The sequence below is a fragment of the Saccostrea cucullata genome, unplaced genomic scaffold (assembly GCF_032062105.1).
Source record: "Saccostrea cucullata isolate Sc308-1 unplaced genomic scaffold, CSIRO_AGI_Scuc_v1 ctg237, whole genome shotgun sequence".
Classification (NCBI taxonomy): Eukaryota; Metazoa; Mollusca; class Bivalvia; order Ostreida; family Ostreidae; genus Saccostrea; species Saccostrea cuccullata.
The window spans coordinates 384785-401336 of NW_026931975.1; the positions used below are offsets into that span (position 1 = coordinate 384785).

Here is a 16552-nt window from a genome sequence, read left to right on the forward strand (position 1 = left end):
ATCTTAAACCAGTCAAAGCAGATGGTTTAGATCAGATCCCTCCCATTTTATTGAAAGAGCTGCACCATGAGAGGTAAGTCCAATAATTCAGGTCCTCTTACAACTCTCGTATGTCACACGTACAGTATCATTATACAAGACGGGGGATCAAAACCAGCCAAATACTGATCAATATCGCGTACTGTATATTGTGTAAAACTATGGAACACATACAGCACTAGTTTCGGAAATAAATTTTTAACCTATAGTATAATAATAACATGATGTTATTGTTGGTGCTATGGGTTAAAATTTTAATAGAGCGTAGCGGAGTCAGCCGAGGATTGCCGGTTGGAAAGTTGTAAAGAAACTTCAATTGAAATGAAATCCGTAGAATAATATTTAGACATGTCTTTATTAAACTCTTTGGTTCTATAAAAAGATACAAAAACTAATTTATGCATAAACATTTCCTTTATTCTTCTTGCAGTCATGTATGTAGAATTAATTAAGTTTGAACTAGAACTGTCCAAACGGGACAAAATACCCCCCGCTGGGTTTTTCAGAAGTAAGTTTTTCCATAATAAAAATATGTATCAAATACCAATTATGAAATTTTTCTTCCAGTGACCTTGAACTTCCCCAGATAATCTTGGGTCAAGGTCATGACACATCCTTGGGTCATGGGCAATCTTTCAGTGAAATGAGAACCTACCAAGTTTATCCATAAGAAAGATATGGACCGGACACGAATTATGATATTTTTCTTCCAGTGACCTTGAACTACCCCAAATGACCTTGGGTCAAGGTCATGACACACCCTTGGGTCATGGGCAATCTTTGAGTGAAATGAGAATCTACCAAGTTTATCCATAAGAAAGATATGGACCGGACACGAATTATGATATTTTTCTTCCAGTGACCATGAACTTCCCCAAATGACCTTGGGTCAAGGTCATGACACACCCTTGGGTCATGGGCAATCTTTGTGTGAAATAAAAACCTACCAAGTTTATCCATAAGAAAGATATGGACCGGACAGGAATTATGAAAATTTTCTTCCAGTGACCTTGAACTTTCCAAATTGACCTTGGGTCAAGGTCATGACACATCCTTGGGTCATGGGCAATCTTTGTGTGAAATGAGAACCTACCAAGTTTATCTATAAAAGATATGTATCAAACGATTTTTGAAAATTTTCTTCCAGTGACCTTGAACTTTCTCAAATGACCTTGGGTCAAGGTCATGACACACCCTTGGGTCATGGGCAATCTTTGTGTGAAATGAGAACCTACCAAGTTTATCAATAAGAAAGATATGGACCGGACACGAATTATGAGGTTTTTCTTCCAGTGACCTTGAACTTCCCCAAATGACCTTGGGTCAAGGTCATGACACACCCTTAGGTCATGAGCAATCTTAGTGTGGAGTAGTAGATTCTAATGTCCCTCTGTAAGAAAGATATGGACCGGACACGATTGCACAGACAGACGGACAGACAGACAGACGGACGGACGGACAGACGGACAGACAGACAGACGGACAGACGGACAAGGTGATTCCTATATACCCCCCCAAACTTCGTTTGCGGGGGGTATAATTATTAGGTGAATGTTTATATTAAATCATACACGCCAATCTAGGAACACTCTCTAAGATTCTATGGTAATTAAAGACACATGGCCAAAAGAACTCCTGCATTTTTTCTCGCTTTCTTTGTTTTACTGTTCTTCCTGGATTTTTCGTTAGGAAAAAGATTTAAACGCCATGGTAAGTAACGATAATATCGATATCATTAAAAACAAGAGGCCCATGGGCCTTATAGGTCATCTGAGTATCATGTAACAACTTTCCAGCAATTGTATTTGGTTCGTGTTTTAATCCAAAAGCCATGAAATTCACAAATTTTGAAGGAGGCACCATTGCTTATCAAAGGGCAGATTTCAAAGCATTAATTTATTTTTAGTCAAAGTACCACCCTGGTACCCCTGACCCAGCGGCCCTGAAATTATCTATTTTGAAAGAGGCCCCTCTCTTCATTATAAGCCAGCATTTTTCTTTTATGTTTAGGTTTAGTTATGAACATGAGAATAAAAAAGTCCCGAAAGAGAAGGAAATAAAAAAAAAATTTTTTGATAAATCAATTATTAAAATTTGTACATTCTTTTTCATGCTATTCTAATAGGCTCCTTACCACTGGACACATAATGCTTACAAATAGGAAAGTAGAACATTTAATTGCTTATTTCATCATCTGCCAGTTTGGGCCAGTTATATAAATTTTGTGATGTTGGTCAAAATATATTTTAAATAATCAATTCTTTAAAATTCTTTCAATATATCTTCATTTTTTTAATATGTGTAAGGTGAATGTGTAGACATTGTTCTAAAATTTACTTGATGCCTAAAATTATAATATTCCTATCATAAAACAGACAGGGAGTATTGGGGAGTAGGGTGAACATTTTTTCAATGAAGTGTAAAATAATTTTTTCTGGCTGATACAAATGATACTACATGCCTGTATATATTTGTATATTCTTGCCTTTTAATAGTTGAATTTTTTTTTTATTTCTTCAGGTTATTGTTTATTTCTTCCTCAAATGGACTTAACTTCTCCCATAGTTTTATTCATTACATCTGATGCATAAGCAACCCTTTTCTGAAGAATGATGCTTAGACTGTAAGCTATAACAGAAACCTAAACAATGTCGCTGGCAATATGCAATAGCTACCACGGGGAGGAAAATGATTTACAGACAGATACTTTTAAAACGAATACATAATTATCTCACCAGCATGTCATTGTGCAACAAAGTCGTCAGCATTTTATTTGTCCTTTGAACGGGTGAAACGTTTTGAATGGCACTCGTATCGATGAATTTTACACTAAACCAAGCTACAGGTGACTCTCGATCTCTCGAAGTTCAAGGGACCGCAAGAAAAGTTCGAGAGATCGAGGGGTTCTCGAGATAGAAAGTAAAAAAAATCCGGAATTGTCAGTTCCGATTACCGATGTTCTACTTTTATAGATACTGGAAGTATATGTAAATAAAGTCATTGCACGTTTTCAGTCGTATTTGACAGGTAATTTAAGTGATATCAACAACAATGATTTTATTTCGAATAAATAAAACAAATTTCTAAAGTTTCAGTATAATTTTTTGTTCTTATTTCATGATTGCATGAAACCCGAAAAGCAATTGTCGGTTTGGCTATTCTGTGGCTTGATCGGGACCTTCTCCAGTGTTCACCAGATTTTTCTTAATCGGTATTCAGTCCTTGAGAAAGGAATTTTCTTGTGCAATATTTGTCATGCTGGAATTATTTAGACTCTGTTTAATCATGATAAAAGTTCATAGTCTATTGGAACTTACTGAAACTAACATCTATAAATTAAATTTCTAAAAATTATCGTCTCAGTTTCGATTCGAAATAAGTTGTGAATTTGTTTAAAATCGACCTTGTAATTAATAACCAATTAATTATATCAAAACACGGACGACCCACAGGTGGAGTGTCATCTATGTAAACACCCAATTAACACCTCCATGCTAGCCCAAGGCGTTCATTCTTTCCAGGTAAGTCCAGACTGCATCAATTTTACACTTGATTGGCGTGTATAAATGCGCAATCAAAACTTCGAGAGATAGAGAGTAAAATTCAATGAAATATGTGTAACGGGACCATGATCTTGGTTCGAGAGATAGAGAACTTCAAGAGATAGAAGTTCGAGAGATCAGGAGTAAATTTGCTTAATTATATAGAGAAAAAAAACGGGACCGGACGTTCACTTCGAGAGATCGAGAACTTCGAGACATCGGAGTTCGAGCCATCGAGAGTCACCTGTATCTTCTCAGATCTAGCTTTATTTACCCGCCGTTTCATCTTAAAACCGGAAGTGCGAGTTCGTAAATTTGAAATCTCGATCCCGACTCAAATTTGACATCGGAAAGAAAAAAAATGCTTTATTTTTTTCTGAAAATTCAAAACCTTGAGTGGAGGGTTTGTAAAACTGAAAATAAAATAAATCCTGGCCTTAAATATGTAATTAGATCATTAGTATATTAATCAGGAGCAAAGGATAAGATGTTCAAAGAATTCATGCATTTCACTATATAATCATTAGAGCCCCACCCTAAAACAAGAACTCCTGACCCTGGGGCCATAAAATTCACAATTTTGGTAGAGGCACTCTTGCTCATCATAACTATGTACTTAGTTAGTTTATTTAATACCCAGGAGCAGAGAGGAAGATTTTTAAAGAATTCATGTATTTTCACTATATAATCAATAGAGCCCCGCCCTAACACCGGAACCCCTGACCCTGGGGCCATAAGATTCACAATTTTGGTAGAGGCACTCTTGCTCATCATAACTATGTACTTAGTTGGTTTATTTAATACCCTGGAGCAGAGAAGAAGATTTTCAAAGAAATAATGCATTTTCACTGCCTACTTATTTAGCCCCGCCCTAGCACTAGAACCCCTGATCCCAGGGCCATGAATTTCACAATTTTGGTAGAGGACTCATTGCTGATTACAATCATGCAAACAGTTTGACTGCTTGATGTCCAGGAGTAAAGAAGAAGATTTTTAAAGATTGCATTAATTTTAGTGGTTTTGGCCCCACCCCTCAGGCCCCAGGGGGGCAAGGATCATGAAATTCACAATTTTTGTTCCCCTTCACCCATAGATGCTTTGTGCCAAATTTGGTTGAAATTGGTTCAGTGGTTGCAGAGAAGAAGCTGAAAATGTTCAAATGTTAACGTACGACGACGGACGAAAACAGATAGCAATAGGTCACCTGAGTTTACTCAGGTGACCTAATAAATAGGATTCTCTTTAAGCTTGGCCTTGGATTGTACTCGTTTTGAACAGAAAGACCCTGCAAGTTTTGTCTGAACTCATTATCCTGAAAGTTAGGACTGTCTGGCATTACTCGACTTGTGGGCTGCAAATCTGTTGTACACCCAGAATCAACCTCTATTCCAGAGTCATTCAGAGGAGCTGGACTGTCGAAGTACTGTCCTACCTTTCTAGGCATAACTCTCCTCCTTACGATGGGTGTCTCCATTTCAAACTTAGTGCTGTCCCGTTCCTGTGTCACACGTAGAATAACTTCTTTGGATCCCACCGCTGCCACCAATTGTAACGTTTTTCTCTAATGGGTGTTTTATTGTTACCCGCGTCACAAAATATTGTGGATCCTATGTATAAGATTGGAACTTTAGATCTTTATAGATCTAACATCAGAACAACGACAAAGTTCGTTTCAACAAGTGTATTAATAATATCCAAACGTAGTTTACAATCCAGTACAAGCAATGTATATCTGCTCACTAACACTCTCTCCTTATATACCCCGTCTGACACCTAACGTGATTTAGGGCACCTTGTTAGGGCGTTAGGCTCCATCGTTAGGGCACCTGTTAGGGCGTTAGGCTCCCTCATTAGGGCACCCTGTTAGGGCGTTAGGCTCCATTGTTAGGGCACCTATTAAGGCAATCGGCTCCAAGTATTAGGGCCTCTGCACCATTGTTAGGTGTCAAGACACTTAATACATTTTTAGCATCTGATAAGCGCCATAATTAGGACATTAATTAGACTTCCAAGATAAGGGCGCTAATCAGGTACCATGTTTAGGGCTTATCAAATGAACAAAAATAATATTCCTATTTTATTAACAACTGTAGCATATTTACATATACAAACAAAAACATAACAGTATAATTAATTTGAATTTGATAACCAGTGTAATGTCAGCACATCTGGCTGGGAAGATTTCATAAAGATTCAGTAAATATGATAATATCTGCACAGCTGCCAGCTTGGTATACAGATATTATCTGGGAGTTTTAATTGATTTAAAATTGTGAGTTCGTGTCCATATTGTTCAATTTCCATCAATATCCATGAGGATACCTCCGCGTGGTTTGGGCTGGGCATTGTCACGTAAGCGATAGCTAACATCCTCTGATAAGTATTTCAGAAATAAAAGGTTCGTCCCAGGTGAACGTGTCCGGTTTTGACCAATCCCAGGTATTCAAAACAAGAGGCCCAGGGGCCACAGCGCTCACCTGAGCACATCGACTAGGAAAAAGCACATATCAGATCAGAACTGAAAGTTTACTGGGGGGGGGGGGGCGTCAATTTTAATACTATTTGAGGATGCCTTCATATCAATACAGCATATGACTTTGCTGTTATTGATAAAAAGATTTCTTTTTTAAACATTTTGTTCCTACCGGTATATATTATTTGGTAAAAATTTGAATTTGATTCCCCATTGTTTCCCTCCCTATCCTAAAGGGCCATGATTTGAACAAATTTAAATCTTCAATACATGAGGATGCTTACACGCCAATATGACTAAACATAGCTTTTCTGTTCTTGGGATTTTTTCCTTTATTTGTTCCACCATAGTGGCCCTACACTACCCTTTGGGGTTATGATTTGAACAAATTTAATTCTACACTACATGAGAATGCTTCAATATAAATACTAGTACTACTAATCATGGCTTTGCTATTCTTGATAAGAGGACTTTTAAATATATTTTAATGTAAAACTTGGATCCTCCATTTTAGCCCCACCCTACCCCCAGGGGTCATAATTTGAACAAACTAGAATCTACACTACCTGAGGATGATTCCATATAAATATCTCTAATCATGGCTTTAGAGTACTTGAAAAGAAGATTTTAAAAGTTTTCCATATATATTCCTATGTTAAACTTTGATCGGCCATTTTGGCCCCACCCTACCCCCGGGGGTCATGATTTGAATAAACTTGAATCTACACTACCTGAGGATGCTTCCACATTAGTTTCATCTTTCCTGGCCCAGTGGTTCTTGAGAAGAAGATTTTTTAAAGATTTTTCCCATATATTCCTAAGTTAAACTTTGATCGGCCATTTTGGTCCCACCCTACCCCCGGGGGTCATGATTTGAACGAACTTGAATCTACACTACCTGAGGATAATTTCACCTGAGTTTCATCTTTCCTGGCCCAGTGGTTCTTGAGAAGAAGATTTTTTTTTAAAATGCCATTAATTTTTCTCAAATTTATGATTATCTCCCCTTGGAAAAGGGCGTGGCCCTTCATTTGAACAAACTTGAATCCTCTTCACCCAAGGATACTTTGTGGCAAGTTTAGTTGAAATTGGCCCAGTGGTTCTTGAGAAGATGAAAATGTGAAAAGTTTACGACGACGACAACGCCAATGACAACAACGACTACAACGACAACGACAGACAACGGACAAATTTTGATCAGAAAAGCTCACTTCAGCCGTCGGCTCAGGTGAGCTAAAAAGCGTATATTTTTCATAATCGGGATTAATTACAGCAACAGTTAGATGTTTTAGGTAGTTTAAAGGCAGAGATTTTTAACTGTACGGTTTTCTCAGGTAAGGGGGAGGGACTTAATTTTACATGCTTGGTACCTCGAGGCATTGACGGTCGTGCAGACCATGGAGAACGCTAATCCCTATACACAAACAGTATACACAGGAAGTCCATGAGTATTACCTGTACAGCTTGCTGGCCTACTGTTCATCATAAAATTAGTAGATCTCGACATCGTGAATAAAAAATATCATTAGTAATAATAAATGATCATTGTAAAATTCCATAATTTCAGACATATCCAATATCAAAACAAGCAGAAATCTCACCGGTCGAATTCTGTTAAAAAAATCTACGGTATGGTGTACTTTACATTGTTTGTCACAGCAGCAATGACTTGAGTTCATTGTTTAAAAAAAATAATGAAATACAGGTACAAATTCAACAGTAAAATACTTATCCTTGCCTGTCCGTTTCAAAATCTTAAAAACTATTCATAATTATCGTAAATATCGTAGCAATTAGAGCTTCGATCACGGTCAAATAGAAACAGTTACTTCCCGTTTGCATAAAAAGTCGCGTGGTCCTATTTTTAGCACATGTACATATGGTATCTTGTGAAAAAAAAGCCATAACGATGGTTTCGTCAAGTTAAAATAACATACAATTGTGTATATTTTATCGATAAGTAAATTTAGATTATAATTAAAAAAACTTAAAACAAAACATTGATTTATTGCTAACTTCTGTATTTCTTTCAAAACTATTTTTAACACCTTGAAGTGACCTTGAACGAGGTAAGAACCCGTGTAGCAAGAAATGCTTGGATATAAAAAAGGAAAAGAAAGAAACTATTAATATTTTAATACTTGTCCAGGCGAAGTTGTTACTAATCAGACATTTTGTTTTCAACCTTACCATCCATTTCAAGCAAAAAACATTGTTTTTTTCCTCCTTTATTTTCATCGTAATTTTTTCGCCGCGTCTCAAAACAAGAATCTTTTTACGAATGAAAACAAGATTTCAGTCACCTATGAACTTTTCATTAGAAAAAAAAAATACACAGATTGAATCTTGATTTATTTAATTGAAACAATATGAGAACATTTTCATTTTTCAATGTTTGTAATACAGATAATAATAATCAATTAATTATAATCAAGCTAAAATTGTTTGCATCAAAATGGCTTCCTCATTGCGATTGTGACTTAGCGGTAAACATCAGAAGACCGAAAGTTAATTTGATGATGGCCACGCGTGTCAAACAAGGTGAGAGAGATATACACAGGGACTTGCAGCTAAATGTCAATCATTTTCAAGTACCCAATGATGGACCTTAATTTATTTGATTGACAGGGGAATACAGACCAGGTAAATCTGAAGGCGGTGCTTATTATCTCGGGCTTTAAGTTCATTTTCAGAGATCCAAAAGAAATAATTGTAAATATGTTGCCGAAATTAAGTTTAAATCGCCAAAATGAGTAATCCGGGCTCGCTACCCATTTTAGTAATTTGGAAAAGGACAATCGGCGATAATCCTTGAAAAACATATTATTTTGACTTAAAACTTTCAGCGAAGGCCAATCTTAGGATTAATAAACTATGTCCGCAAATTTCATGAAGAAAGAATGAGTATTTATTTCGTAATTATCAAAAACCCAGTTTTCAGTTTCGAAATTCCCGGCCTGGCCCGGATTTCGCTACCCATTTTAGTCACATTCGTCTTTATATTATAATGTCGTTTGAGTTTCCCAACTTACCTTGAATTCATCTTGACGTTGCAGTGACTCTAAAACACTGTTTGCTTTTATCCTGACTGTTTTTGGTAGCTCCATAGCCGTTGCTAATCTTTCCAGATCAACATCAATCAAATTTTTAAAGGACCTGCAAACATTTACAACATGCACATGATGTAAGCAACGATTGAGGAGGTACCAAGGTCCCGTGAATCACTAAACTGCATAGGTAGATCCTATATAATCTCTTGATTTAGCTAAATGATTAACTACATACCTTTATAAAGTTAATCAGAATGACTAGACAAAGCTAAAGCTTAATTTTAGCTTGAAGTTTTCACAAAATTTATATTCTAAACGTTTTTGTGAGCAATCGACAATCCTATATCCATGAAAGCTAAAATTCAATGCCCACTCTGAAGAGATGTAAATGTAATGTCAACTAATCAAAAATTCAGATTCTTGTGTTCCATGTATTTTCAAAGTGCAAATACAAATCGAGCAACTTCAGAACTTGCACTTTCATACACTGCCAAATTAGTATCGCTACAGTCATTAAATACAATACTATCAATACAGAAAACAAAATAGGTAGATTACATACTCATTATCGTCCACTGATATTTCAGGGACTAATTGAGAAGCCCCGGTATCTTCCTTTTCAGACATATTGATTATTTTTGTTTACATCCAACGCCATTCTCTAATTTCCCGCCATTTTTAACATTCAGGACTGAAAAAACATTGTGATATCATTGGCTGATTTACGATCGTCGGATTTCGATTCCAGAGCTTTTGGGACCGGGTTTAAAAACTTCTGTTTTGTTTTGATAAATGTCAAATATAACAAAGGGCCATATTTATGTCAATATTTTTACTTTTATTCCCAATTTTGCAAAATTTCTCTCTCTATTTATACTCATATATGGCATTTAAAAACAAGAGGCCCAGGGGCCACATCGCTCACCTGAGCAAAAAGAACATATCAGATCAGAACTGAAAGTTTACTGGGGGGGGCTTGATTTTAACCCCCCAGGGGGTCATGATTTGAACAAACTAGAATCAACACTACCTGAGGATGATTCCCTATAAATATCACTATAGGCATGGCTTTGAAGTACTTGAAAAGAAGATTTTAACGAGGCTGGGGTGTACTGGCAGCCATTTTCAGACTATTTTGATCTCCTTTAAAAGAAGAGCTCCATATAAAAATATACAAAAATGATCAAATTCTAAAACTAAAATGTATGAATGTTTTCTTTGCAAAATGATAGTTAACAGCTTAGGATACCGTATTTAAAAAAATAAGTTAAATCTGGTGGCTGATTTATATATAGTTAATTTGTTGACCCCCCCAGCCTCCTTAAAAGGATTCCCTATATATTCCTATGTAAAACTTTTATCGGCCATTTGGCCCCATCCTACCCCCGGGGGTCATGATTTGAACAAACTTGAATCGTCACTACCTGAGGATGATTCCACATGAGTTTCATCTTTCCTGGCCCAGTGGTTCTTGAGAAGGTCCTATGTAAAACTTTGATCAGCCATTTTGGCCCCACCCTACCCCCCGGGGGTCATGATTTGAACAAACTTGAATCGTCACTACCTGAGGATGATTCCACATGAGTTTCATCTTTCCTAGCCAAGTGGTTCTTATGAAAAAGATTTTTTTAAAAATGCCATTAATTTTTCTCTAAATCATAATTATCTCCCCTTGGAAAAGGGCGTGGCCCTTCATTTGAACTAAAGATACTTTGTGGCAAGTTTGGTTGAAATTGGCCCAGTGGTTCTTGAGAAGAAGATGAAAATGTGAAAAGTTTACGACAACGACAACGACAACAACGCCAACGACAGACGACGGACAAATTTTGATCAGAAAAGCTCACTTGAGCCTTTGGCTCAGGTGAGCTAAAAATTCAATACATCAGACCCCTATTTTTACAAATATTTTAGCATAAAATCTTTTTAATTATAACTGAATTCCGTGGAATCAGAGGAGGACAAAACCTATTTAATTTAATACAATATTACAAACAGCTGCTCTGTCCACAGGTAGGTATGCGTGGCCACCTGCATTTAAACATGACTTACCACCACATTCCTCCCCTTCAATACATTTCTAACAATTTGTTCTCATCAGATACTTCCATGACACTGAAACTCATGCAGGCATGATGCAGTTTCAACTTCAATTCTTGGCTATAAATTTTCAGCTGCAATCACATTTTACACATTTATAAATATAGAAAAAATAAATAAGATTTTAATGGAATTCTAATTTATAAGCCTAGCAATAACATCCAACTTTGATAGAATGTTCAATTATTAAAATGATAATTTAAATGTTTACGGACACGGTGATGAGGGCTTGTACCAAGACACAAATAGATTATTTGAACTACAGTGGACCTTCAGATATCCGGATGCTTCAGATCCGGACGATTTTTCATCAGAACGGAATTTTTAAACGTTTTGTCTTGTTTAACTGGTGATTCAGGTATCTGGACGCTTCATATATCCGGACAAATTGACAAGGAAACCAAAGCGTCTGGATAAATGACGCTCCACTGTACATCCAACTCTTAATATATCCATGTACATACCACATACTACCTTATTTTTGTGGTTTGAGGAAAAAGTATTAAATTTTGGGGATTTAATTCTGTGGTGGTCATGCAATAAATAAACTTTGAAAGTTCATACATGCCAACATCTGGAGATCGATGGACATTAATCATGAATCGAATTTGCAGATCTCTACAAACCATGTCATTGAGTACTCTGAGAATAAAACCGTAACTAAATTCAGTATTTTTTAGTAAATGATACCCCCTCCGAATTAACAAAAAAAACTCAATCTGTCTGCAATGAAGATCTTAAATCAGAACAAATTCATTAATATTTATTCATCTGTGTCAACAGGCACATAACAATTTTACAAGACTATCTGATCACCTGTGGAACATTCAATGTCTGAGCTCTCCCAGATAAGCACATTCCTGTGTATCTGTCACATACTGGACATCAAAATTATATTGTCCATTTAAAATCACAAGAATGTATAAAATCACATTAAAACATTTCTTGTACAGAAATAAGCACCAGTTTATATATCAGTACTATGTGTATAACATTTGTGTCTCTTTTCCACAAAATTTGTTTGTTTGAGGTCTGTTATAAAACTATTGCTGGACAAAGTCCTTCACATCACTTGAGGTGTTTAGCTAGGATTTCCGGCACTTGTTCTTCTTTATAGTTGTAGACATGGAAGTTCTTCCCCACTGCTCCAGATATCATGGCTGATAATTCTACAATTAAACCAAAATGACATTAAACAATATCATATTAAATGCTTTTTTTTGGTTGTCAGTTTGGGAATTACTGTTGAAGCTGTTGCAGAAAAAAGTGTAAGTGGGTTAATTATTTTTTCTGCAGTAGCTGCAATGTAAATTCACACATACTAACAAAGAAAGACATTTCATTGCTTATATATATATTTATATATGAGTCTGTACAAAATAATTATTAAAAGTAGGCTTTCATTCTTTTCATGGGTATTACTCTGACATCATTATATGAAAAAAACAAGTTTGATTTACAAGACACTGTGTTTTGTTTATCCAGAGGGGAAAAAAATTGAAGGACCAGACCAGGATTTGAACCTGGGTCCCCTAAATCACCAGTCAGGTGCTCTACCAACTGAGCTATCTAGCCATGACCCATTGAACATGACTGACTGCCACATTCATCCCTCTTTTAAGGTCTTTGCTACCAAAGAAACCAACCTATTCTCTTCCCTGTCCCTGGCAGGTCTTTCACCTGTCATTTCCAGGGCATGGCACTGGACCAAATATAACTTACAGGAGAAGAGAACAAGAGGCCCATGGACTACAATGTTCACAGAAGTCAATGTGGCACTCTACTGTACTTCATCAGCAGATTTTCCCCCATTATATTGTTATTATTCTTGTGTTAATGACTAGAATATGGAACCTTGTGAATGAATAATAAAATAGACCCTAAAATGTAATTCATTTGTAAACTCACTCTTTCCTGAATCTGACCGGAATAAACAAATGATGGTTTTGTTTAAGGCGACAGCTCTGCCTATCTCATACCCCACTCCCAAGGATGGCTGAGTCACCTCGGCAACCAGAACTACAATAACAAAATACATGTTGAAAGTATGTAAACATCTGGACCTTTTTCTTTTCTCATCAACATTTGATCATCAAAATTTCAGAAAAAAATTAATTTGGAATTAATTTAATTCAAAAGAGTCAACTTTATGGGAACCAAATTTTTGCTGGTTCAAGAGGATTGATTTCAAAGATCACTTGTGTACATGTATTAACTATTTTAAGGGAAGATTAACTGACTGGAAACACTGATAAAATTAGAATTATTTATGTATTATAAAATATTATAACTATGAATCCTAAAACATTTTCTGTAAAAAATTACCATACCATCACACTGATTTAACCAGTCCATATCTCTGTCATGAATCTGTACATCTGTTAAACCAGTGCTATCCTCATCTGTAAAAACATTTACAGTTATTAAATCTTACACAATTGAATTTCTTTCCGAGATAAAATAATTTAAGACGACAAAAAAAAAATTCATTTCCATACCGGTTTCCACTGTTGGGCTTGCTACATGCTCAGTGAGTACAGTGCCATAGGATTTTAGCTGGGTGACAATACGGAGGTACAATTCTGCATCCTGTCTTCCTCCTCTTATGCTACCAGCAAAGTAAATTGTGTGTTTTCCAGACATATCTAACACCACTAAAAAAAAACATGAATATGTTACAATCAGTTGAAATATGATGGAGATTGAATAGCTAAACCAGTAAAAGCAAGCAGTTTTGTAAAAAAAAAAAAAAAAGAAAAAAAAATTAAAAATGTTTATAAGGAACAAAAAAGGGGGGGGGGGGGGCAACCGTTAGACTTAGTACAGTACTGTACAGACCAGCTGGCTCCAGGGCCATAAAACTAAAATGAACTATTGATCTCAGTCTCACTTCACCACTATATAAAGTGAAACCGAGAATTAATGTGAAAAGTCAAATTTTTAAATAAGTTTTATGTGCCCCTAGTAAAACCATTGTAAAAAAAGCTTGAAACCGAATATTTATTTTTTTTCAAACCCAATGTTCATATAAAATTCGATATCCTTCAATTCTATAAAAAGTACTCTACCATTGCTAACGCATAACTGTCATTGCTTGGTCAATCGAGTGATTTCTATTGACTTTATTAATAAAATTGTGGACTCACAGCTAGTTATTGACATGGCAACAAAGAAAACTGCATGGATTCACAATGATATAAACGATTTTTGTGCGCAAATCATGCCAAAATCACATAAAAATCATATCAAACCTTAAAAAAAAAAACATGAAAGTTGAAATGGATTATATGCTATACGGCAACTAAAGAAGTGTGATCCTGAAAAGTTTGCCTGATATATAACTTATAATTTAAATGATACCTCAAATCTGACTGACACGTTTCCTGACTCATTGGTAACATTGGTAAAACTTAATTATATGCCAATATCCTCAGGGTTAACTTATCACCATTGTCAAAAATGCACCAATGGTATATTGAAAGTTACATAATGGAATGCCGCATCATTGCGTGCATGTCTATTTAAAAAAAAATTGAAATGACACTTCGTTTTATGTATATAAAAGATACATATGAATAAATCATCCGATTAATTTTTCATTCTTTAGTACCGGTTCTATCGATTTGCCAATACATAAGGGTTTATCAGCACGGATATTAATTACGGATATACAAGTCATCTTTGATCTCCAGCTATATAAATTTAATGAATTTCTTATACGGTTATAACGAATTACGGATATAGCGAAGTAATTCAATAGGTCCCTGTGACTTCGTTATAACCGAGTTTTGCTGTAAAAGCTAGCAAGCAATTTTGTGAAGAAAAAAAATGTTCACTTTGGAACAGGAAGGGGGGAGGTTGGTTGTAAAGTGTAAAAACTAAAGAAAACTAGCTTATATATATTCATATAAAAGAATAAAGTTGACAGCATTTACAGTGACCAAACAACCCTTGATATCATTTAATTCTATAAAAGTACTCTACCATTGCTAACACATAGCTGTCATTGCTTGGTCAGTGGACTGATTTCTACTGACTTAATAAAATTGCGTACTCCTTATTGAAAGAACAATGCAAATAGTGAAACACACGTGTGCGTATCGCTACCGTCAAACCTTTAAAAAAAACTGAAAAAAAGACAATGCTATCGACAATTGTACCTTAAAAGTATGCCTGATATATAGGTTATAATTAAAATGATACCTCAAACGACTGACACTGTCTATTAACACAGCAAACTTAATTAAAACACTGCCGACTTTAACAAAAATGCCGCGATTTGTTACATATGGAATGCCGATCCCGATTGAAAAAAAATAAATTATTGAAAACCAATCATATGTAGTATATCACACCTTTTTATCTCACTCCCTTTTTAATGTTTTTCATCCTTTAATCTTACATGAGATTTTATCAGCAAATTAATATATACTCCAGTTGGATTTTAGAAAATGATCCTGCACCGAGAGACAAAACCTGTGCTTGCTTGTAAAGTGTAAAGAACACAGAAAACGGTATATTCTTAAGGGTCAGATTTCACGGTGAAACATATTACACAGGTGTATGTACTGCATAGCTCCCTCATTCTGTGTTCAATGCACAAGGTTCATAATGTGTGTGATATAGGTCAACAGGAGATCGATGCTTACTTCTTTTAGGCATCTGATCCCACCTTCGAAATTTCCCACGATCCAATATTGTCTATGCCATGAACACTTAATTGTGTTGTTTATTGGAAATGGTGACCAATCATGGTTTATTATCTCATTGACTTTTCAAGTTTTCTCTGTAACTTCTTATCAATATACATGTAAAATGACCATTAACAACCATAAACCCGGTACTTCAGAAAGCCTCCTTTCCTTATGTACATCTTTTCTTTAACTCTTTAACAGGATTTCTGAAGTTTTCAGAAGTTCTGTGATGAGACATCAGCAAGGTTTGTAGATCACAGATTCAAATCCCGAACTTACCAAGCCTTCTCCCTTCATGTCATAATTGCATCACAAAATCCTCTCCATATAATTTGTAGTTTTATTTCAATACTTTAAACTTGCAAAAGTTTCACCCACACAGTATGTATTAATATTACATACCCTCAGTCTACAATTTATACATGAAATTATAAATAAGCTATATTTTACAAATATATTTGTATCAATAGATTATAATGAAAAAAATATAGGTTGTTTGTGCAAAATATGCATCCATGTTTCTTTTCACATGTATTCTCTGTTACACAAATGTATGGTTCATGCCAAAGTAATATAGTGCACTGTATCAGATTACCACAAACAGAATGCATAATTTATGTAAAAAGTAGAGGAATGACATTGAAGATATTAAAAAAC

The 16552-nt window shown here is 35.5% G+C and overlaps 2 protein-coding genes across 3 annotated transcripts in view; both read right to left on the reverse strand.

Annotated features, from left to right (window-relative positions):
• Positions 1 to 9792, reverse strand: part of LOC134234149 (retinoblastoma-associated protein-like) — a 43649-nt gene extending 33857 nt beyond the window's left edge. For both annotated transcript variants that reach the window (XM_062716209.1, XM_062716208.1), the window contains exons 1-2: positions 9667 to 9792; positions 9087 to 9210 (exon numbers count right to left, since the gene is read on the reverse strand). In XM_062716209.1, coding sequence (XP_062572193.1) covers positions 9087 to 9210; positions 9667 to 9731 — 189 coding nt within the window. In that variant the 5' untranslated portion in view covers positions 9732 to 9792. The remainder of the gene's footprint in view (positions 1 to 9086; positions 9211 to 9666) is intronic.
• A 2151-nt stretch (positions 9793 to 11943) lies between these two features.
• On the reverse strand, positions 11944 to 15517 carry LOC134234165 (putative 2'-deoxynucleoside 5'-phosphate N-hydrolase 1). Its single transcript, XM_062716226.1, has 5 exons — positions 15405 to 15517; positions 13700 to 13855; positions 13532 to 13603; positions 13110 to 13220; positions 11944 to 12370 (listed from the first exon to the last, which is right to left on the reverse strand). Exons 2-5 carry the CDS (start codon positions 13842 to 13844, stop codon positions 12270 to 12272), a joined length of 429 nt encoding a protein of 142 aa, XP_062572210.1. The 5' UTR covers positions 13845 to 13855; positions 15405 to 15517; the 3' UTR covers positions 11944 to 12269.
• Positions 15518 to 16552: the final 1035 nt, after the last annotated feature.